The sequence below is a fragment of the Diceros bicornis genome, chromosome 34 (assembly GCF_020826845.1).
Source record: "Diceros bicornis minor isolate mBicDic1 chromosome 34, mDicBic1.mat.cur, whole genome shotgun sequence".
Lineage (NCBI taxonomy): Eukaryota > Metazoa > Chordata > Mammalia > Perissodactyla > Rhinocerotidae > Diceros > Diceros bicornis.
The window spans coordinates 10291860-10315636 of NC_080773.1; the positions used below are offsets into that span (position 1 = coordinate 10291860).

The window sequence follows — 23777 nt, forward strand, 5'->3', positions numbered from 1 at the left end:
TGCTCCCAGATTTTGAAAATAACGGTACGCTGTAAAAACTTGGGATACAGAGAAATCAACTAAAATGGTAATCTAAGAGATCAGCTGCCAAAGTGACAGAAGAGGTGGGAACTTTTAAGTTCAACCAGACAACACTAGTCGAGGCATGACCACAACCAACTCTCACTAAGAAGGCTGAAACAGAATCAAATACATTGTACTTTGTATAATAAACGCATTAACAAAAGGGATGACCTGTTTGAACTTTTGAAAAGGAAAGCCAAAAAGCCAAAACTGGGCACCGATTTTCAGCAGTACGTTCTGCTCTTTGGTAGGAGCAGGCTATCAAGACTTCCCCACTCCTGGACAAAATACCTAAAAGCCTTAGATTATCTTCCTACTCTGACCTAACAGCCAGAGTAACCTTCTCATTACTAATTTTGCTCCTAGGACGCAAGATACAGGCAAGGTAGTTCCTTGGAAGTGGACAAAAGTAGTGTGGTCATTGTAGAGCTGGGTTATTAAGAAATAGTCTCTGAGACACCTTGACAACATGGAGTTCCCAAAACTGGAATTATGGTGATCCCACCAAGGCAATGCCACCTTGGGAAAGCACCTCCATGACCAAATATCGCCTGCAATACTGAGAAACATATATAGTGAAAGGATGAACTAATGTGCACTCCTTCACTTAGGCAGTCTCCACCCAAATGAGGGAAGTGAATAACTGCAATGTATAATACCTTCTGTCTCTCCCTCTTCTGAAGATATTAGGATTGTTCCTTTCCCATCTTCAATTTGGACATCTGGTGCTACCATAGCAAATTTTTCTTTCACTATCTACAAGAAAAAGAGATCGAAATATTAATATGTGGAATTAAAGACCATTAAAAAACCTAGACCTCTCTGTCATAAAGGCTCTTCTTTCCCTTTCCATTGGAAAGGGGCCAAGCTGATCTTTAAGATACCTTAGGGCAAGCAGGAGAGCAGTAGGAATTCACCCAATTACTTCATGCCCACGTTCCATCCCCACGTTGGACCACTGATCAGATAACACTTCCTCCAAACGAGGGGCTGAGAACTCCTTGACTGGCTCTTGGTATTTTGTCCTTCCCTGCAGATTAGGTACTGAGCTAGACACATGACATATTTTATCTTAGTCTCTACCAACCTTGTACTAGCATATGTTTTATTAGATGGAAAATTTCTCATTAACCCGATTCTCAGATGGTCTTTCCCTTCTCAAGTTCCATCTGTTTTTAAATTCCAAGATTGATCAAGAGTGACAATACTCTTAAATCCTACCTGCTCCGAAAAAAAATGAGGTAACTCTAAAGGTCTGATTATCCTACAAGTAGCAGAATTACCTTTAGCTCAAGAATGAGTAGATACCAACTATAATTATCTTCTAAGAAAGAAGGTAGGGCAACCACCCTCTGCTGGCCAGTATACCAAGTCCTGATGCTTCCCCATCTAAAACATAACCTGCCCTGTGTAACCAGTTCTAGGAGAAAGGCCATACACTCTCAAGCAGCCTGCAGGGCCAACGAAGGTCTATTCCCCCTGTGTCAGGAGGTATGTAAATATGTAACATCATGACAGACGTAATCAGAGGAACAATCTGAAGTGATGCCATAAGTGGGAAGCAGCACCCATTCGGGACATTTTTGTCCCGATATAGAAATATCCCTAATAAAGAAAGTAATCTAGGAACTTAGGAGGAACTGAAGACCAGGGCACAGGACCAGATCACATCCTAAACCCCCATTACACTCACTCCAGAGTTCTAAAGGTGAATCCCGGTGCACAAACGCTACTTCTCCTCAGGGACTAACTTAACACACCAGAATCAGGACCATCACTAGACCATTTAAGGATACCTCCTATCTGCCAAAAAATACCAAATTTACACACTATCCGGGAAACAAAGCGTTTGCTTGTCAAGATACTGTGCCACCTCTGTCCCACCTGTGGTGCATATCTAGCCAAATACACCCATTCCCTTCTGGGAGGTGAGGCACATATTCTGGAACCACAGACAGAAAAGCCAGCAGGAACCCAGATGGCAAAGCAACCCAGAATGCCAGAGCAACATACTTCAGTAGTCAATTTCAGAGCAATTATCTGGCTTTTAGTTTGCTATCACAGTAACACTGGAAAGGGCAAAAGAGAACTTGGGGTTTTTTCTAGGAAAAAGAAAACGAACAACCTTGTGAAAGAGAACCAGCTCCTACACTTACCTTATCTTGTAACGTGAGAACAGTCACCTTATGGACGTTCAGCCGCACGGTCACCTCTGGCTTGCTGGCACATACGTAGCAATTAGGGTTGGGAGGATCAAGTGCACAAGGCACAAGGAGCTTCTTTCTTGGGTTTGGTTGTTTATTCAAAAAAATCTTTGGAGGAGAAAAAAACACAAGCAGAAATCAGAAATTCAAGTTACAGTTTTATACACCATACAGTGTGAAGTTTACTGTCTTGTTTACTGTACAGCCAATAAAAAATACTTAAATATTCCCTTCTGGATGGCAAAAAGGATAAGGAAAATCATGACCTTCTTAAGAGACTAATTTTCCAACCTTCTTTTCACATTAGCTACCATGTATAAAAGGCTGGGCTGGGGCCGGCCCGGTGGCGCAAGTGGTTAAGTGCGCGCGCTCCGCTGCGGCGGCCCGGGGTTCGCTGGTTCGGGTCCCGGGCGCGCACCGACGCACTGCTTGGCAAGCCATGCTGTGGCGGCGTCCCATATAAAGTGGAGGAAGATGGGCACAGATGTTAGCCCAGGGCCGTCTTCCTCAGCAAAAAAAAAAAAAAAAAGAGGAGGATTGGCGGATGTTAGCACAGGGCTGATCTCCTCACAAAAAAAAAAAAAAAAAAAAAGGCTGGGCTTACTGAAAGAAATCTCCTTGTACTGAAGACTCTAGACTATTTGGCAAACTAATTTAGCAAGAGTAACAGCCTAGCCATACTTGTTGTCTCTGGTGTCACCAGTACATCAGCTTTGGGGCCCCTTCCTAGTGGTTAGTGTCATCAATTTTAAGGCAACTTCTCAACAAGACCAATACACTAATTTCTCCAATTAATGACAATGCTTTCACAGATGTAAGGAAACCAATGAGCTGCCTTTCTGTTCAGATTTTCTATGATGACTATGATATTAACATTTATATAATTAAGGCAAAATATTACATATATCTGGCACTGTAAGCACCTATTTATATTTCTCTAATACCCAAACAAAAAAATAGTAAGAACTAAGGGAAATTTAGAAAATTGCACTGAAATTAAAAAAGGCCCTAACCTCATATTACCACAAAATTTGGAAAACACTAGCAAGACTCAATACAAACAAAACAAATGGCAGGAGAAGACTGGAAGCTGATACGCAAATTCTCATCTTGTGATTATCATGCAGAGTGGTATCTGCTAAGATGAATTAATTCTAAAGAAGAACTCCACGGATTCCCCCCCAGCTTAAAGTAAATTCTGTGAGAGGCAGTTAAGTGCTAGGAAGAGCCCTCCTGTAGCCTCTCCCCACAATGAATACTAGTCACATTTATACTAGTCATATTCATTGTATTGGCAGGGTTGGAAACAGGGTACAATGCGGGAACAGATTTATTTGATCTTGGGCTTCACCAGGGAGGGAACTGTGCTAAGGGAAATCAACAGTAATGAAAACAATTGCTAACACTATTAATACCCAGGCTATTATTCCATCCCGACATTCATTATAATGTGAACACATAAAATCCAGACATAGAAGTATCATTAAATGCCTAAGAGAGGGACAGAGCTGGGCAGGCAAAGAAACAAGGATGTTATTATAGGAAACAGTAGACACGACAATAAATTCAAACATTAGTATTGTTTGTGAACTCAAAGGGATACTGTAGCCATAGGACAAGTTCAGGCTGCCATAAAAAGGTAGAAATCAAAAAATGAAGTTTTTAGAAAGTAAAAATATGACAGCCAAATAAAAATTTAAGTAGAAACTCAATCAAGATGGCAGACTGGCAATATGATTATACGTTCCTTCACCCTGAAATTTCATGAAAACAATAAAAGATATTTTAAGAGTGCATCAATAATGGCACCAAAAAATAAGAGTACCACTGTAGATTAGCTATTTATTGCAGACTAGGTATTTTTCAGAAATTCTTAAATGTAAACTGGTCCTTTTTTGTGTGTGTGTGAGGAAGATCAGCCCTGAGCTAACATCCACACCAATCCTCCTCTTTTTGCTGAGCAAGACTGGCTCTGGGCTCACATCTGTGCCCATCTTCCTCCACTTTATATGGAACGCCGCCACAGCATGGCCTGACAAGTGGTGCGTCAGTGCACGCCCGGGATCCGAACCCGGGCCGCCAGGAGCGGAGCGTGTGCACTCAACTGCTACGCCATGAGGCCGGTCCCTAAACTGGTCCTTTTATTTCAACATTAATGTAAAAAGGAGAGCCTAAACACCAAAAATATTGACTATAATATTTTTAGGAAGCTTTTTTTTTTGTGAGGAGATCAGCCCTATGCTAACATTTGCCAATCCCCCTCTTCTTTGGCTGATGAAGACTGGCCCTGGGCTAACATCTGTGCCCATTTTCCTCCACTTTACATGGGAAGCCGCCACAGCATAGCTTGCCAAGTAGTGAGTCCGTGTGCGCCCGGGATCCGAACCAGCGAACCCTGGGCCACCGCAGTGGAGCACGTGCACTTAACCATTTGCGCCACTGGGTCGGCCCTGTAGGAAGCTTTTCTGAATCACTAAGCCAGTAAGAAAGCAAAGCATCTTCAGACACAAACTGAATATAGAATGAAAACAGGAATCCAAAGAGAATATCCAGGTGGCTTTAGTCTTAAGAGATAAACCCAGCCCATCCTTCACTAACGTAGGAACTCTTATAATAGGAGACCCTTACATAAAGCAAGGACCTGGAAGAGGAGGAGTGTAAAGAGGAGAAAAATTTCTTCCCCACAGAAATAGCAAAAAATTTTATCTTCACCTTGGTGCTTCATGGAGGGGGGAAATATCTTCCTTTATAATTCATTACGACAAGATACGGGATCATGCAGATTTACTGTCTGAATAATACATGAGTTGAAAAACTAAAGTTGAGAATTTACAAGTAGTCCCAGATTGGTTGGATCCCAGGCACCCAAATAAAAATAAATGCAAATCCTCTTTGAAGAAATATACCTTCATTGGGTCCTTGAAGAATTATCACAGATATAGTTTTAACAAATACTAATGTGGTTAAAAAAAATCATACACCACACAAGCAAACAAAACACTATGAGAGATCTAGCAGAAATGACAGTAAATGCATCCATAAAGATTTCAGACATTAACATTACCAAAGGATGTAAAAAAGGTTTAAAATAAAAAAGATTGGAAAAAAGGATTAAAGAACAGGAGACTATAAACTGACCAAAATTTTAAAAACCAGAAAATTGTTAGAATTGAAAAACAACTGAGAAAACTTAATTAAAGGACTCACACAGAGTTCCTCCAAGAATTTAGTAAAACTGGAAATATTAGAAGCAAACTAGCTTCTGCTTCCATTTTATTTTTATTTTTTTGGGTGAGGAAGATTGGCCCTGAGCCAACATCTGCCAATCCTCCTCTTTTTGCTGAGGAAGACTGGCCCTGGGCTAACATCCATGCCCATCCTCCTCCACTTTATATGGGACACCTCCACAGCACGGACCGACAAGCAGTGCGTCGGTGCGCACCCGGGATCCGAACCGGCGAATCCAAGGCCACCGCAGCGGAGCACGCGCACTCAACCGCATGGGCCACCGGGCCAGCCCCTGCTTCCATTTTAGATAAAAATAAAAGGAGCAAATGTGTTTTCCTTTTTGTTATTTCCAGGAAGCTTACTTAAACACACACTTACAAGATAACTTGAACAATTATTTTTCCATTGCTTTAAATCAATTTTATTGTTTTAATTTTTCAAATTGTCTGTTTAATGTGATTTTTATAAATTACTTTAAAAAAGAGGCTGAATAAAAAATGCAAATAGGAATACTCACTGTTCTGCACTGGTCTATTTTTCCTGATAAAATCTTCAATCCTTCCAATACTATCAACCCAGCAATCACTGCATTAGTAGTAGCGATAGCAGGAATAATGTTCCCTGCCATTGCTGGAAAAAAAACACATGAGTAAGTTTAGCGGTTAAAAAAGAGAAAATAACTTGAACCTTAGATGATACACCTGAAGTACAAAACACAACTTACATTTTATATCAAATCTGCTCTTCATATTCATACTGAAAATATGCATCCTGAGGTTTGCAGCAGAGGTGACAAAATCCATTGCAGATGGGTCATCCTGCCAATAATTTAAACAATTTAACAAGTCTCCCCATAAATTTACTAATTTGACTAGTACTGCTCTCAGAGCGGTACTTTCACATGTTTGTAACACTGTGGACGAGTCAACTAGAACAAGAGGCCGGTAGCATGGAGACTGGATGAGCAGGGGCAGGCTCTCATCATCAGCTCCTCCGATCCAGGAATGTAGTCTGACAAGAACTCCAAGAGCTACCAGACTTCCAGGAATGCACTCCTGCTTAAACAAATGCACTGGAGACTAAGTGTATGGACCAGAACACCAATTCCATTCACTGATGATGGCAATCCTCTCCTGGTCCATCAATCAGTAATGAGAAGGCTGTTAGACAAGCACAGAATCCAGGGAAGGAGACAGAGGTTGTTTTGAGAAAGCTGTTTTATTAAACCCTCAGAAACACTTGGACTACTACTACTACTTTTGGCTTTCCTTCTCCAAATTCTCTTCATATACACCACTCTCCTGTATGTGCTGTTTCTTTTCAGATATGGCAATACAATAAAATTTTCCCTTTACAGTTTACAGTCATCCTGAGACTATATCCTACTCTAATTAGATTTCAGCAAGGTTTCCTGCTTTGAACTGAGAAGAAACTATCCTAGCCTATAATTCAGAAGCACAAAGTATAGAAGAAAAAGCATTGATAGGATGTAGGTTCTTTATATACTTATTGGCCAGCTGTGTAGCCTCAGGCAAATCAACCTTCTTGACACAAAATTCCTTAATTTGTTAAATAGGGAAAATTCTATAAACATCTCATAAGATTGTAGTGAGGATTAAGTATGAATATTTAATAGTACCCAACAGTGTCCATCAGGTACTTCCCCAGAAAATTGGCTTATCACACCCATTAGATGTAGACTTTACTGACAGAGGGTAACAATTCCCAGTTCCAAAGTTTCGTTGTTTAGCCTCATACACAGATGAAAACCTCCCAAATCACTATTATAACGTAACAATGAAAATATTTTTTTAAAACTGGTTACTCCTTATACCATATAAACTCCAGAGACTAATGTTTACAACCCCCCCCCAAATCTAAACTTACTAGCTTCATTTTAGATGTACGATTCAACCACAGTTTCAAAGTCTGTACACATAAAATTATCTAACTAAAACTGACCAAACTTTTCCCCTTACTTTAAAACTCATGGCAAATCTTTACCATCATAGGAACATATAAACTTTATCAGATACATCACTTATATAAAACATTGACTTCAATTAAAAATAAGTAAAATTAACTGATCAAATCTCAAAATATGGGGCCAGCCTGGTGGCGCAGCGGTTAAGTTGGCATGTTCCACATTGGCGGCCCAGGGTTCGCAGGTTCAGATCCTGGGTGCAGACCTACTGACTGCTCATCAAGCCATGCTGAAGCGGCATCCCACATAGAAGAACTAGAAGGACCGACAACTAGGATATACAACTAGGTACTGCAGGCTTTGGGGGGAATAAAGGAAAAAAAAGAGGAAGATTGGCAACAGATGTTACCTCAAGGTCCATCTTCCTTTAAAAAAAAAATCTCAAAATATGACATCTAACTGCAAAATAATATTAAATATTACTTTAACTTGTGAGAATAATTACTTGTTTTTTTCTTTTTGCGAGGAAGATTAGCCCTGAGCTAACATCTGTTACCAATCCTCCTCTTTTTGCTGAGGAAGGTCGGCCCTGGGCCAACATCCGTGCCCATCTTCCTCTACTTTATATGGGACGCCGCCACAGCATGGTTTGACAAGTGGTGTGTCTGTGCACGCCCAGGATCTGAATCTGTGAACCCCCGGACACCGACGCAGTGCACAAACTTAACCACTACACCACCGGGCCAGCCCTGAGAATAATTACATTTTTGTAATGAAAGGTCTCTCAGACTTCTAAAATAATTATAACTATTTATATATATATATATATATATATATATATATATATATATATATATATAAAAATAACTAATTTTAATGGATAGGCAATTTTATTACTTTCAAGGTCAAATTAGACCTATGACCTGTTGTCTCAAAAGGATTTTATGACTTCTATTAACAAATCTATATCATGCAGTAAGTTTTCTTGTCTATTTTCTTTTTTTTTTTAAGATTTTATTTATTTTTTTTCCCCCCAAAGCCCCAGTAGATAGTTGTATGTCATAGCTGCACATCCTTCTAGTTGCTGTACGTGGGACGTGGCCTCAGCATGGCGGGAGAAGCGGTGCGTCGGTGCGCGCCCAGGATCCGAACCTGGGCCGCCAGCAGCAGAGCGCGCGCACTTAACCGCTAAGCCACGGGGCCAGCCCTTAAGTCTATTTTCTTAAGTCAATGAAACTTTACTCCAATAAATGCACATTATTTCTCCAGTCAACATAATTATAAACCACGAACACATTACTAGAATCTAAAATTAGGTTTTATGATATTGCCTGAATTCACGTATATAAAACTCATAGTTCAATGGAGTAATCAGAGATGAAAACATCCAAACACAATCAACGTTATGTCCTCAAAATCTGGTAGAATAAACAATATCCAAAAAATTACTAGCTTCTGTTACAGTTCAAAAACTAAAATACACATTTGATATACAAGTAATTGCCACACATTTTCAAAACAAACCTTGTCCCATATGAGCTCAGCTCCATCCCCTTTTTCTGCTAAATGCACTCTCAAAGTCTCAATGCTCTTTGAAAAAAGACGTGCATAGCTCTTTACATCTAGAACCTGCTGGTCTTTCAGACCTAACTGGGGTTCATTTTGTTGATCTGATGCATTGGTTTCTTCTCCTAAGGAAAAAAATATTAAGAAATTTCAGTATTAAACATCATTCCTCTACTCTGTTTTATTTAACAATTCAATGCTTGACCAATAAGAAAATCAAGTAATATGAAACAAATTCCATTAAAATAATTATCACTATGAGACAAATATTTCTACAAGAAAACTGCTAAAATTGAGATGGAAAAGGTGCAAGACTATCTCAGAACCTCACAGGGTTATTGGGGGATTCAAGGATATAATGTAGATGATAAGCATTATGCCCAGCACATAGTTAGCACTCATTAAGTGGAAGCTATTAGAGCCATACTTGAATTCTTCTGTAGTCAAGTATCTATTACTGTAGAGAACTGCTCCAAACCGACATCCCAAGCCTGGCCCAGGGACCTTTAAGTTCTAGCTGACCACTGCTGTGCATAAGTTAAGTACAAAACAATTCAGATAAAATAGAGACACAATGTGTTGAAGGGGAGTGGGATAAGGAAGTAGTCACTACTACAATAGTTTGTCTCACATTTAAAATCATGAGTATGTTCCTAAATTGAACCTTAAAGAATACAATCATACAAAGGTACATATATACTCATCACAACACTTTATTTCAGGGAAAACATGAAACAACTAAATGTTAACTGATAAGGGACTAGTTAATACTGACTGAAAAGAGCAAGTCAGAGTATAAAATAGTATAACTCCATTTATGTCAAGTGCGTACACAACTGTCTGTGCCTGTGTGCATCGAGTTGACTACCAAGACATTCCCTAAAACATGAATAGTGGCTATTTCTCTAGGTGATAAATTTCCAGTGATTTTCCTTCATCATTTTCTGAATTGTTTGAATTTCTTCCCATGAACATACACCATTGTCAAGAAACAACAGGGCTATTTAAAGACTTTTAAGTGAGGAAATTTCCAATTTGGGAATCCCAAAGACTAAAATGTATCCTTTACTACCTTGACTTTGTACTTCAGCCCAGTCCAATGGAACCGGAGGTTTCCTTTTCCGCCACAGTTTGTCCATCGTCAACAGATACCTGATATCATCTTTAAAAAGCTTAAAAGAAAAAGAAAGAGAAATTCCATGAACCCTACAGTCCCTGTGCTGATAAAATATAACAATATTTCATTGCTTATTTATTATAAACATTATAATATAAAATCTTCCGACTCAAAGACACATGTCATATACCAAGAGATTAGCAATTTTCAAAAGAAAAAAAAACCTTAAACCTTTTGTAAAAGGAAATTTCACACAGAACTTCGGCATCTGAAACAGTTAAAGGCAGAGATGCTCTGAGGAAAGCAGAGTGAGGGAACTCTCAACTGTGCTGACTGCTCATGCCCTCCCCAGTCACCTCCCCAAAAGCTCCTAAGATCAGTGTGAAGCACAATCACACCAACCAAGGTGCTAAATAAACACACACCAACTGCACAAGAACTGAATACGATCAGTGAGCCTAGACACCAGGTAGCAACATTTCCCAGTTTGTGGGTACACACCACTAACACTTTAACAATGCTCAGAAACAGAATTTCTTAAGCATCTGCAACATATTTGAAATGTCCCCCTCAAAAAAACCCTCAAACACACAAAATGATTACTATTTCAAACACAGAAACATAAACATTACCACATGTTGACTGAGAGACTAGACTATCATATGAATCGTGCCATCCTATGTGGCAGAATTTCAGATGATTTTAATATTTTTACTTTTTCCTTAGCTGCATTTTCTATTGTTGACTGATTTATTCAACACATTTACTGTACGTTATCAGGTATGAATTTAGATTTGGCTAAGTAAAAAATGTGAGGCTGGCCTGGTGGCGCAGCGGCTAAGTGCGTGCACTCCACTTCGGTGGCCCAGGGCTCGCAGGTTCGGATCCTGGGCGCACAGCCACACACTGCTTGTCAAGCAAAGCTGTGGCGGCATCCCATATAAACTAGAGGAAGATGGGCACAGATGTTAGCCCAGGGACAATCTTCCTCAGCAAAAAGAGGACTGGCATCGGATGTTAGCCCAGGGCTGGTCTTCCTCACACCACAAAAAAGATAGACAACTAAATAAATAAATAAAAAATGTTACAACTATTTCTATCAAAATAAACTCAATCCAATCAATACTTAATAAGCATCCTAAATAAGCATCTTTTGGGAAACCAGCTAAATACACAAATAATTAGAAAACAATTTAGTGTGAAAATCACATAGCTTTGAATACCATGAGGCATTTTCTTCTACCTGAAGAGTAAGGAAAGAGTTCAAGGAGATGGTAACATCTGAAGTGGGTACATAGGCAAGGAAATGAGGAGTCCAGTATGACCCGGGTAACAAATGTGGCTAGAGACGTTTGTAGAGGACCTCCAGCACTTGGCTGAAAAGCCAGCCGGGCAATGGGGAATTAGTGTGGTTTTTCAAGCACAAACTCCATGTCCTTCTTTATCCAGTTATTAAACACTGGGAGGGAGTCCCTCAGAGCTGTGCATTGAACTATCTTCACACTCTTTTCTCGTTCTATAAACCTATGAATCCCAACCACATTTCTAGTCTAAACCTCTCTAATGACCTATAGAACCACTTGTCATCTCTCTAGTACTCCATGAGAATCTCAAAATTAATTCTATCACCTTCTCCAGCCCCCGAATCCCTACACACTGCTTCCCACCTCACTTATCTGAGAATGGCACCTCTATTCTCCTGCTGCCCAGCAGGAAGCCAGGTATCATTCTTGACTCCTCACCTTATACATCCAAAGTCCTGTTGAGTCTAGTTTTCCTCCACGCTCCACTGGGAATGAAGATATGGGTTGTACTTCAGATTACTCGGGCACTGCACAACTCCAGAAGGCACTGTCCCATACTGGTTACAATAGGAATATCAGGTCCTAGAGTGGTGCACTGCAGACCCTCTATACCCTTTTAGTCATCCTATAGACTACCTTTAATGGATTCCCACTGTCTTGGTATAACATCCTTATCATGACCTAGAAAGTCCTGCCTGATCTAGCCTCAGCTTGCCTTTACAGTCCTCTTTCCACTCTCCTCTTTAATGGGAATTATTTCAGTTCTTCAACCTGCGAGTTTCTTGGTATATGCTGTACTCTTATCCCCACCCTTATTCTTTACAGCCTTGGGTTGAAACGTTACTTCCTCTGGAAAGCCTCTTTTGAATGCTCATGCTAGATCTAATAATGTTAATGATAATAGGTTAAGTCTACTTATTAACGGGTTCCAATGCGTCTGAACTTAATGTCATAACACTAAATCTGAAACTACTTGTTCAATGTTTGACCTCCCCTCTAGACTATGAGTTCCCTACAAAGAGCAGGGACTCCATTTTCTGTTTTGTTTACCACTTATCTCCTGTCCTTAAAGTGGTGCCTGGCACACAGCAGATGCTTAAGTTACCTGTTGAATAACAGCCTAGAGACGCACTTCAGATTACTGTGGCATTCAACTGTTGCTCAGATTGGAGTGAAAATAGGTATATGGACACCAATTTGGAAAATACTACCGCTACCCATATCAGAGTTAAGTGCATTTTAAGTATAATCAAAATAAAAAACATTTTCCAAGGAAAAGGCTGTATCGAGGAAATAAATGCAATAGGTTTAAGACAGTCAACCTGTGACATCTGTTGCCACGGAGGAAAGAGATGAAATGTAAGCTGGAGGGAGCAGTAGGCCATCTGCTTAGGAGAGGGCGACCTAGGCATGTCAAGAAGCAGAGAGAAGGAGCCAAGAGTTTCAAGATGCATAAGGGGAAGGAAAAATAGTCGGTGGAAGACTTAACCTTTACTCAGAGATTTCTCTCAAACACAAGGCGTAAAAAAAAAAAGAGTTTGCAGTGAAGTGGGACATTTTCTTAACAGGTAAATTATGTCCAATGGCCTTAAATCTGTTAATATATCCTTAAGGTCATCTGCTTAGTGACGGTGGCAAGAGTGTAATTAGGCAGTTTAAGCAGAGCTGAAAAAGTTTCAAGTATCTACTATGATAAACTTGCTAGGGAGTGAAGGCAAAAGAAATAAAATGACTTTTAAAACACAGAGCTGGAAGCCTAGCTGAGCTATAATTAGGTAGACCCAATTAAAACAATCTTGTAGATTTCTCTAGAAGTATTCAGTAGGCAAATAATATATACTAATGAAGACAGTCAGCCAAGACAAGAGACTTAGAGATTTAAGAGCGATTTAGAACATGTCAATCAAACTGCCAATAGAAGATCTGAGCAGGAAATAGACATAAGACAAGAAACAGCAGGAAGCAAAGGTCAGTTATAAGGTAAACCAAGAAGTTCAGTGACAGTGAGGGAAGGAAAGACCAGCAAGAGCGTATAAGCAAGCCTCTGTATTTCACCTCCTATAAAGATGCTATACGATTTAGTACTGGTGCTAAAATTCCAAAACCTGCTTATCCCGACTACATCAATCAATTTATTAAAACAGCATTAGGTATAAAAAGAAGCATAATTCCATTACATGTACTATTTTAAAAAAAACAAAATAATAAATCTATCCCCAATTATAAAGAAAGTAAATCTAACCTTGGTAAAAAGTTTAACTGGATCATATCCCGTTGATTTAGCCCATTCCTTAGTAGAAATACGTTTAATGTCACCATCTTCATTAGATGCTCTGGCTCTGGCTTCAGCTTCCATTGGTTCCCCTACAAAACAAACACCACTTTATTTTCAATATAATATAATTTTCAATATAATACATGTAGAACTAAGCTCTCATCCACCTTTAGTGAAAAAAGAGTCACTCATGGAAGTCACCTGCATGGGATACATTCTGAGTTCAAGGAGGAAGGATGATAACATGCTATCAGCAACTTTTTCTACCTCAATGTCTGAAGACCACATGTAGAGCAGTTCAAAGTACAGACTTATAATCAGATCTGGGAACAACTCCCAGCTCTATTTATCAGATTCATAAAATTTCTCTGTACCTTAATTTCCTCACCAGTAAAATAGGACCAGCCATTTTTTTAAAACACTGTTTTAAAGATGAAATAATATATCTTAAACACATATTATCTAGCACATAACAGCAATTACTTTTTTTCCTCTTAAGCTATTGATATTAAATTAGCAAAATAAAGGTAGCACTCACTAATAAGAAAATATATTCCAAATAATTTACTCACAGGAAGCTTCAGGGTCAGCTCTGTCAGGAGACACTTCTTGATCAGCATCTTCTTCTCCAAACAACTGGCTATAATTTAAGAGTAATGAATATTTACATACAACAAAATATTCTGAACAAATGTTTACTTTTCCTACCTTTCTCTCAAAAAACTAATTTAGAATATCCCAAATCTTTAGTGGGGATGAGAATAAACAATTGATAAATTATACTCCACAAACTTAAAATTATTAAAGCAATCTGTTTAGACAGCTTGCACCCTAATTTCAACCACAACACAAGCAAGGCTAAATTTTAGTAGACCTATATTCATTCCTGTCAGCTAGGCTCTGCAAATTCCTATCAAAACCTTTCAACAAGAGAAATGGGGACAGCCCGGTGGCGCAAGCAGTTAAGTGTGCATGCTCTGCTGCGGCGGCCCGGGATTCAAAGGTTCGGATCCCGGGCGCGCACCGACACACCGCTTGTCAAGCCATGCTGTGGCAGTGTCCCACCTAAAGTAGAGGAAGATGGGCACGGATGTTAGCTCAGGGTCAACCTTCCTCAGCAGAAAAAAGAGGAGGATTGGCATTGGATGTTAGCTCAGGGCTGATCTTCCTCACAAAAAAAAAAAAGAAAAAAGAGATAGATGAGCAACTTTTACATTCCAACTTGGATAACATTCTAATGCCAGAATAATGTTTGTGAGGCATACCTACAGTTAGCTGCTCAACAAACATTATCACACCTGCTCTGTGCCGGCCAACGTTCTAGGAGCAGGACACTAAGCAGTGAATACGACATTTGTTTTCATGGTAGTATGTACCTTTACTACTGAAGAGTCTTAAGAAATAATATAAAAATATTAAGCTGAAATTCCCTTTTGTTAATCAAGTTATCCTAAAAATGGTTTTAATAACACTTATGGAAATATTAACTTTCCAACCTTTCCTCAAGCACGTGACTTATAAAAAAGTTATCTTAAAGGAATTATTTGTACAGTTAAAAAACAGCCCAAAACCATAATCTCAAAGCTCCTAACAGACTACAAGAAAATGCCCATTTGTTTCCACAACCCCACAGTAACATATAAGAGTTTCTACTGATTCACTTCCTCTCCATACTTAATGTTTTGTCAAACTAGAGAGTGTAAAATAATATGTTACTGTGGTTTTATTCTTAATTTTGCAAGCTAGTCATAAAGTTAAACATATCCTCGTTTGCTTATCGCCTGTTTGGGCTTCCCTGTAAGTGAAAAACATGTCTGTTTCTATTATTTTGTCAGGTTGTCTTTTTCTTAGATTACAGGAATATATTTCAGATCACAATTTTTAATTGATTATATGTTGTAAATATTTTTCCCCACATAATGGCTTATTACTTATACTTTATTTAATGTCTTTTGAAGACAAGATATTCAATGAATTTGGATATATCAATCCTTCTTTTATGGTCAGCACATTTTTTTTTCCTTGAGAAATTGTTCCCTAACACTGAGGATAAAGATTTTCTCCTATATTAGAAAGATTTAGTTTTGCCTTTCACATCTAAATACTTAATCCATCTGGACTCAATTTCTATATATTGTTTGAAGTAGAGAATATAAATTTTTTCCACGTTGATAATGAATTATTCTTTTATTTAATCCCTTCTTTCAACTGGGATCTACTATGCAACCTCAGTCATGGTCTGTTTTTCTATCCCTGTACCAGCAACACACTAAATTATTTTTAGCTTATATTAAATCTTGACATCTGTTAGAGAGAGTCACCTCTATCTATTCTTGTCCAGTAATGTTTTCATTCTTCTTAAGCTTTATTCTTCCATATAAATTTTAGAATCAGCAGAACACGTTCCAATAAAATCTCTGATGAGGCATTAATTAGAACTGCATTGAATCTACAGATCAATTTGGAGATAAATGATATATTGACAATATTGGGACTTCTGATCCACAAACACACCCTTCTCTTTTTATTTGGTACTTCTTTTTATTATTTTATTATTTTTTTAAAAAATATTTCTTTTATGTGTGTGTGTGAGGAAGATCAGCCCTGAGCTAACATCCATGCCAATCCTCCTCTTTTTGCTGAGGAAGACTGGCCCTGAGCTAATATCCGTGCCTATCTTCTTTCACTTTATATGGTACGCCGCAAAAGCATGGCCTGACAAGCGGTGCGTCAGTGCACGCCCGGGATCCGAACCCAGGCCGCCAGCAGTGGAGCATGCGCACTTAACTGCTACGCCACTGGGCTGGCCCCTGGTACTTCTTTTTATGTTCGAATAGTCACTAATTTTTTATATTGGGTCTAGATTTATTCTCAGGTACTTCAATGCTTTTTGACGCTTTATATTTAATTATCTTTTATAGTTAGTTACATGATTTTATAGTGAGTTATTTATTTTTAAATTACATTTTCTAACTGCCTGACGCTATGTATAGAAATGTAATTGAATTTTTATAATCTTTTACTTGGCCATGTGGCTAATAAGCTGTTGCCATTTCTAATAATTTATCTAGATTCTTTGGAGTTTTTTATGCAGTTTAACTACACTGTATGCAAATGACAAGTTTTGTTTCTTCCTTTCCCAATTCTTAAGCCTAATATTTTTTTGATCTTATTGTGCTGTCATTACAAAACCAAACAGAAGTAGCAATAACAAGCATCCTTACATTGTCCTTGATTTCAAAGGGGATGCTTTAAAATCTTCATCATTAAAAATACTGCTTATATTAAGTATATGGATAGCAAACAGTGGGAGCCAGGTTTATGACTATTGGAGTGGGAGTTTACAGATAAGGAAGGGGAGGAAACTAGAACGATCCATGTACTAACAGACTAAAGTTGGAAACAGATGGTTAGACATAGAAATATTTAGTGTTTGTGTACATATACACAATAGTATAAATATATTTTTTGCTGTCACCTAAGAGGGCCTAAAAGAAACAACACCCCAGTAGCATGCCTAAGCACTCAGATCTTGATTTCTAATACCATTCTTCAATAAAAGGAACCAGAGTTCCTTACAGAAATGTCTGACTCTAGGATTGGGGCAGGAAATATATAAGATGAGCCTGGAGCATCTTGTAGTACCAGAAACTAAGGAACTGCTCCAAAAAAACACACATTCATGGCTTTAATAACACTTATGGAAATATAACTTTCCAACCTTTCCTCAAGCACACGACTTATAAAAAAGTTATCTTAAAGGAATTCTTTGTACAGTTAAAAAAAAAAGCCCAAAACTATCTCAAAGCTCGTGACAGACTACAAGAAAATGCCCATTTGTTTCCACAACCCCACGGTAACATGTAAGAGTTCCTACCGATTCATACCGATTCCGGTATGTCAGAGAGCACAGAGCCAACTGAAACAACTCCCAATGGCCAAAGTTGGAACAATTTGAGCAACAAAATAAAGTAGTATTGGATTATAAGCCAAAGTACTATAAAATATATTCAATATCTATGAGTCCATACTAATACAAATAAATGACTGAATAAATTAATAAATGGGTGACAAGAGACAAATCTTCCAGGCAGAACAACTCCAAATAATTTATGTAGATCCTCTGCCCTCAAGTAGGTGGAACACAGCTCCCCACTCCTTAGGTGTACAGTACAGTATAGAAAGGGGTGGGAGGAGTAACTTTACAGTGAAGAAATCTGACAAACACTACTTTAGTTAAATGATCACGGCCAACATTGACAATTATAAATCATATTGATAATATGGGACCTTCATATGATGTGATGAAAAAGGCAATTTACCTGTGTAGTCTTCCTCCCAATAACGTATAACCACAGTATTACCATGAGAAAAACATAAGACAAATTCCAATAGTGGGGCATCCTATAAAATACCTGACATACTCTTCAAAACCATCAAGGTCATCAAAAACATGGACAGTCAGAAACTGTCACAGCCAAGGGGGCGCCTAAAGAGACATAACAACTAATTGTATTATGGTATCCTAGAACAGAAAAAGGACATTGGGTAAAAACTAAAGAAATATACATAAACTATAAACTTTAGTTAATAAATAATGTATCAATATTGGTTGATTAACTATCACATATGTATCACACTAATATAAGATGTTAAGAATAGAGGAAACTGGGTGTGGGAACTCTGTACTATCTTCTTAATTTTTCTGTAAATCTAAATCTGTTCTGAAAAGTAAAGTCTGTTAAAAATAAAAAAAAAAACCTGGGGGCCGGCCTGGTGGCATAGTGGTTAAGTTCATGCGGTCTGCTGCGGCGACCCGGGATTTGCAGGTTCGGATCCCGGGCACAGACCGACGCAATGCTTGTCAAGCCATGCTGTGGCACCATCCCATATAAAGTAGAGGAAGATGGGCACGGATGTTAGCCCAGGGCCAGTCTTCCTCAGCAAAAAGAAGGAGGATTGGCAACGGATGTTAGCTCAGGGCTAATCTTGCTCAGAAAAAGAAAAGAAAAGAAAAGAAAAAACTGTTTGCCAAAAAAATAGAGCTTGCAAGTTACTTTTTGTGAAATTTTGCAGTTACATCGTTATATGGATACTTTTCTGTGTCTATATATATTATACCTTAATCAAAAAATAAAGAAAACTAGGGGCCAGCCTGGTGGCATAGTGGTTAAGTTCTTGCCCTCCACTTTGGGGGCCTGGAGTTTGTGGGTTTGGAACCCCCGGTGAGGGCATACGCACCACTCATCAAGCCATGCTGTGGCAGCGTCCCATATACAAAATGGAGGAAGACAGGCACAGTGTTAGCTCAGAGCTAATCTTCCTCAGCAAAAAGAGGAGGACTGGCAATGGATGTTAGCTCAGAGCCAGTCTTCCTCACAAAAAAATAAAAAACAAAAAAAATAAAGAAAGAAAACTGAAGTTTGCTGTAGGTTTCTAGAAGATATCTTTTATCAGGTTGATCAAGTTCTCTTCCTATTTTACTAAGAATTTTTGTCACGAAAGGGTGTTTGCTAAGTTATACCAAATGCTTTTTCTACATCTATGAAGATTATATAGGTTCTCTTTAATTTCTTAATGAAGTCAATGACATTTATCGATTTTTCTAGCGTTAAACCATGCTTGCATTCCTGGAATAAATACAACTTGGTCATGATATACTTTTTGTTTTATACAATTCTAGATTCATATGCTAATATTCTGTATAGGATTTTCATATTTACATTTATGAATGAGGATGTCTTGCAGTTTTCTTTTTATCCCCTAATGGTCTTAACTGGCTTTGCTATCAAAGACATGATAGTCTCAGGACATGAAGTAAGTATTCCTTTTAAAAATTTCTCTGGGAGAGTTTATATAATATTAGAATGATTTATTCCTTGCAAGTTTAGTGGAAATCAACTGTAAATTCACATAGGTTTGGTGCATTATTCAGAAGAATTTAAACCATTGATTAAATTTCCCTAAGGCAACATGCTAGTCGGGCTTTCTATTTCAAGTCAGTTTTGTAAGTTTTTTTAAATGCATTTATCCAGATCATTAAATTTTTAAATGTACTGGCATGGTCTTCTCTTATTATTATCCCTCTCCCCTTTTTTCTTATTATCATTCTAATCTGTGCTGAGATTATATTCCCCATTTAGTTATTTATCTCTCCTCTCCTTTTCATGATCAAACTTGCCAATTTTTTTGCTCTTATCTCAATTATATCTTCCTTCTAATTTGTTTGTTCTGTTTTTCTTTTTCTAACGTAAGTTGGATCCTTAGCTCATAAATGTTCACCTTTCTTCACGTGTGTAAGCCTATAACTTTCTTCCAACTACCACATTCGATTCATCCTACAAGTTTCACATGTAGTATCCTTACTATCATTACAAAGTATTTTTAACTTCCATTATGATTTCTTTTTTAACCAATGAGTTATTTACAAGTATGTTCCAAATACACAGATTTGTATTCATTTAGTCACATGCCTGTCTCCATTATTAGACTAAGCCTCCTAAATAAACAGTCCGTGGCATAAGACAGGCATGTAATGAATGTTGGTTGAATTTAATTTAACCCAAGAAATATCACAAGAAAGCCACTAAAGTTGTCCCTTCACCATATTTAAAACAACATTCATCATAAGTACAACTTCTCCAAGGTATTTAAATAAAACATGATCCCCATTTTCTATCATCAGTACTGAAAATATGTGCAGAAATACATATACTCTTACTTGAACAAATACTTTGCCCAAACGATGCAATGAATAGGTTCTGAAGGTGTGTTACGAATTGTACAGCCAGGAAAAGTTCTCTGGGTTGGCTTGGGATGACATTCATAGCACTCAGTCACACCCTACAAAGTCAGGATATGAGAAAAACATTTATCCCATGATGGTGGTTTCTCAACATTATAAGGTAACGTAATCATAAACATCTCATTCATTCATCTACATTCCAACTGGGTTTTATAATGTCAAGAAAATTTTAAAATATTAGTGACTCCAAAATCCCTGCTTTACAGATAAAGAACTATAACATAAAAGCTAACTAAATCAACCACAGTCAAAACTAAGGCTAAGCCAGGACTCCTCTGACTCCTGGCCCAGTGAACACCACTTACAACAAGCCAAATAAAAATTACTGCACCTGATATCAAAGATGAGAAGTTTACCTTGATCACACTAAACAGAAAGAAAAACTAGTAGAAAGCTTCCCAACTGTAAGCTTTCCAACCAATTATCTCTCAAAGTTGTGAAACTCAGTTATTTACATATTAATTCATAGCCTTACCTTATAATCTCCTAAAAATTAAATGAACTACAAGTATTAATTTCAAGAGCTATCTAGATACATGGAAAAATCCTAGGTATTACCAAACCAAATCTTCTTTTTTTTTGATATAGGATTACATTTCAAGTTACACTGTAAGGAATCTCTAAAAGTCTATGGCACCTGAGACAATTTTCCAAAACCATCAAATGAACATTCTTCATCTGAGCAATTCTCAACCTCAATCTTAATACACACTAGTGCCCTAGGATCATGGTAATGAGCAATGTCTGTCTAATAATGGTTAAAGAACCAAATCCTGCAAATAATGTTTTAATATAAATGACAGCAGATCTAGTCTTCTCCGTAATGTCATTTCCAGTATCCTTCCAATACGCTTTATTGGGGGCAGCCATATGGCAAGCAGTCATCCCTCATATCACAGTGGAAAAAAAGAGAACTACTGCCTTAACCTATCAACAGATCCTGAAGGTCCCAATGATTTAACTAAATTTAATACACATTGATATTTACAACAGTATTTGTAGAATGATACAAAATAAGCTTCCAAGAGTAATATCTAACAGTTAATACAAATGAAGTAGAGCCACAATTTTCAACATGGGTAAACTGCCAAACAGCAGACAAAAATACCATATTTTAAGTAGTGTGTAATTCCTTTTAGTTTCAAAACCTGCAAAATGATTCTTCATATGTATCTGTTTAATTTCTTAAAAGAACTAAAAGAAAAACTATCTGAACAGCAAATGAATCACAATGCTGAAATTTTATAAAACTGGCCTATGACTTCACAGGTATTTGCTCTATTATTCTCTAATTTTATCTAAATGTTTGAAATATTTCACAAACACACCACAAATTTTTTTCAAAGTACTCTTTAGATCTATAAATTCAGATGTCTTTAGACAAAAAGTAACTTTTTAGAATCCTGGTCTACCATATATCAATTACAGCATGACATACAGTCTAATGGTTACAAAGAATTTTAAAAGGCAAGTTTATTATGCTTACCAGTCTAAGGATTTTAATACACAGGCTAAGTGAAACAAAGCAGCACAGAGCTAAAAGATCTCTGCTTATACTCTTTTGGGGTACCTTTATAGCATCCTAAGTTTTATAGGGGCACAAAAATCCTTACGTCTTAGATACTGACCAGTCCATATCATACAAATCCAAAGTTTACTTCTTCTCTCCTTAAGGTCCCAAATATATATTTGGGAAGTAAAAAAAACTTTCTTTACCTTTTTGATAGTAGTTACTTGCCCAAGATAACCAGCAGTTCCACTCTCAATAAGAGGGACGCCAGCTGCCAGACACATCCTATTAACATGGTTGCGGGCAGCTGGAAGAAAAATACTAGTTAGCAGGAGTTTATGGGAAAAAAAAAGAAAAAGAAATTAGTTACCTTTAATTAGGATGACATTTACCCAAACTATTTCTTGTTTTTATTTTATGTGCAATTTTCTTATAGCTATGACTAGAGCAATACAACTGTTAACAGACATTTAAAAGACATTCACTAGCAAAACTGCAAACATGAGAAATCTGTACCACAAACTGACTCCAGGAAAAGCACCCCTACATATAATTTTTTTTTTTTTTTTTTTTGTGAGGAGATCAGCCCTGAGCTAACATCCGCCAATCCTCCTCTTTTTTCGCTGAGGAAGACGGCCCTGGGCTAACATCGGTGCCCATCTTCCTCCACTTTATATGGGACGCCGCCACAGCATGGCTTACCAAGCAGTGCGTCGGTGCGCGCCCGGGACCCGAACCAGCGAACCCCGGGCCGCCGCGGCGGAGCGCGCGCACTTAACCGCTTGCGCCACCGGGCCGGCCCCCCTACATATCATTTTTAATCCCAAAGTGCCATCTTCCTCTTCTATTGCTGTGCCTACTCTATTAGCCTTGGCTGAAATCTTTTCAATGTGTTCCAAGCCCTTAACTTGCAATCATTCTAACATAATTATCAAGCAATACATGGAAATGAATGGAGAATGTGGAATATCAACTTGGAACTATTAAGGTAGTTTAAAGCTGGGGGAAAAAACATGAGTCCAGTTAAGAGTCATCCTAACCCTTTCTCATGCTACTTTGTATATTTTTTCTTTTGGTATTTCTGGTCCAAAATTGTTACAAACTCACTTGACAGATGTACTTTTACACGTGGAAGTAATTACAGGCAAGGAATATTATTATTTTCACCCCTACATTCCAGATACACAGATTTGTTAACAATGACTGGCTACACAATACTTGATTAAATGAAACATCACATCATCTTGTGAAAAGCTTAAATGGTCTAAAATGTGTACATCTAGTAGAATCCAGCCTCATATTTTATGGCACCAGATATACCCAAAATAATTCAAGAGCCCTGGCTTCTATACTAACTCTGGCACCCTGTAGCCTCCTTCTTAAAACAGTGATTTTCAGCCCACTTCACTTTAGAATCATCCGGGGAACTTCGAAAAAATATGATGTCCAGGCCCCATTCACAGAATCTGATTTAACTTGTCTTGGGTGAGATCTGGGCATTGATATTTCTTAGATCTCCACATAAATGAAGGGAGCCACACTGTGTTTAAGTGCCAGGCTAATCTGAAGCACACACACATGCACACACCCTATGTAGTCTCCCTCTTTAGTAACTTTAACTTGCCCTATAGTCATACTTTTTGGAGGAATAACAAAGTATATGATAGCTAAATTCCTTCCTGGAACCAGTTCTAGTTAAAATTACAATCTATTGAAAAGCTTTAAATCTGATCTTACTTCCCCTTAGTTCTTTAAGTTCTAACTAATAAGGAAATATTTTA

At 38.0% G+C, this 23777-nt stretch overlaps 1 protein-coding gene across 4 annotated transcripts in view; it reads right to left on the reverse strand.

Annotated features, from left to right (window-relative positions):
* UBA2 (ubiquitin like modifier activating enzyme 2) overlaps positions 1-23777 on the reverse strand; it is a 37467-nt gene that overhangs the window by 8515 nt on the left and 5175 nt on the right. For all 4 annotated transcript variants that reach the window (XM_058529130.1, XM_058529129.1, XM_058529132.1 and 1 more), the window contains 10 exons: positions 22203-22303; positions 20403-20524; positions 14254-14321; positions 13649-13770; positions 10058-10157; positions 8944-9110; positions 6220-6313; positions 6013-6125; positions 2220-2375; positions 723-819 (listed from right to left, as the gene is read on the reverse strand). In XM_058529130.1, the coding sequence (XP_058385113.1) occupies positions 723-819; positions 2220-2375; positions 6013-6125; positions 6220-6313; positions 8944-9110; positions 10058-10157; positions 13649-13770; positions 14254-14321; positions 20403-20524; positions 22203-22303 (1140 nt within the window). The remainder of the gene's footprint in view (positions 1-722; positions 820-2219; positions 2376-6012; positions 6126-6219; positions 6314-8943; positions 9111-10057; positions 10158-13648; positions 13771-14253; positions 14322-20402; positions 20525-22202; positions 22304-23777) is intronic.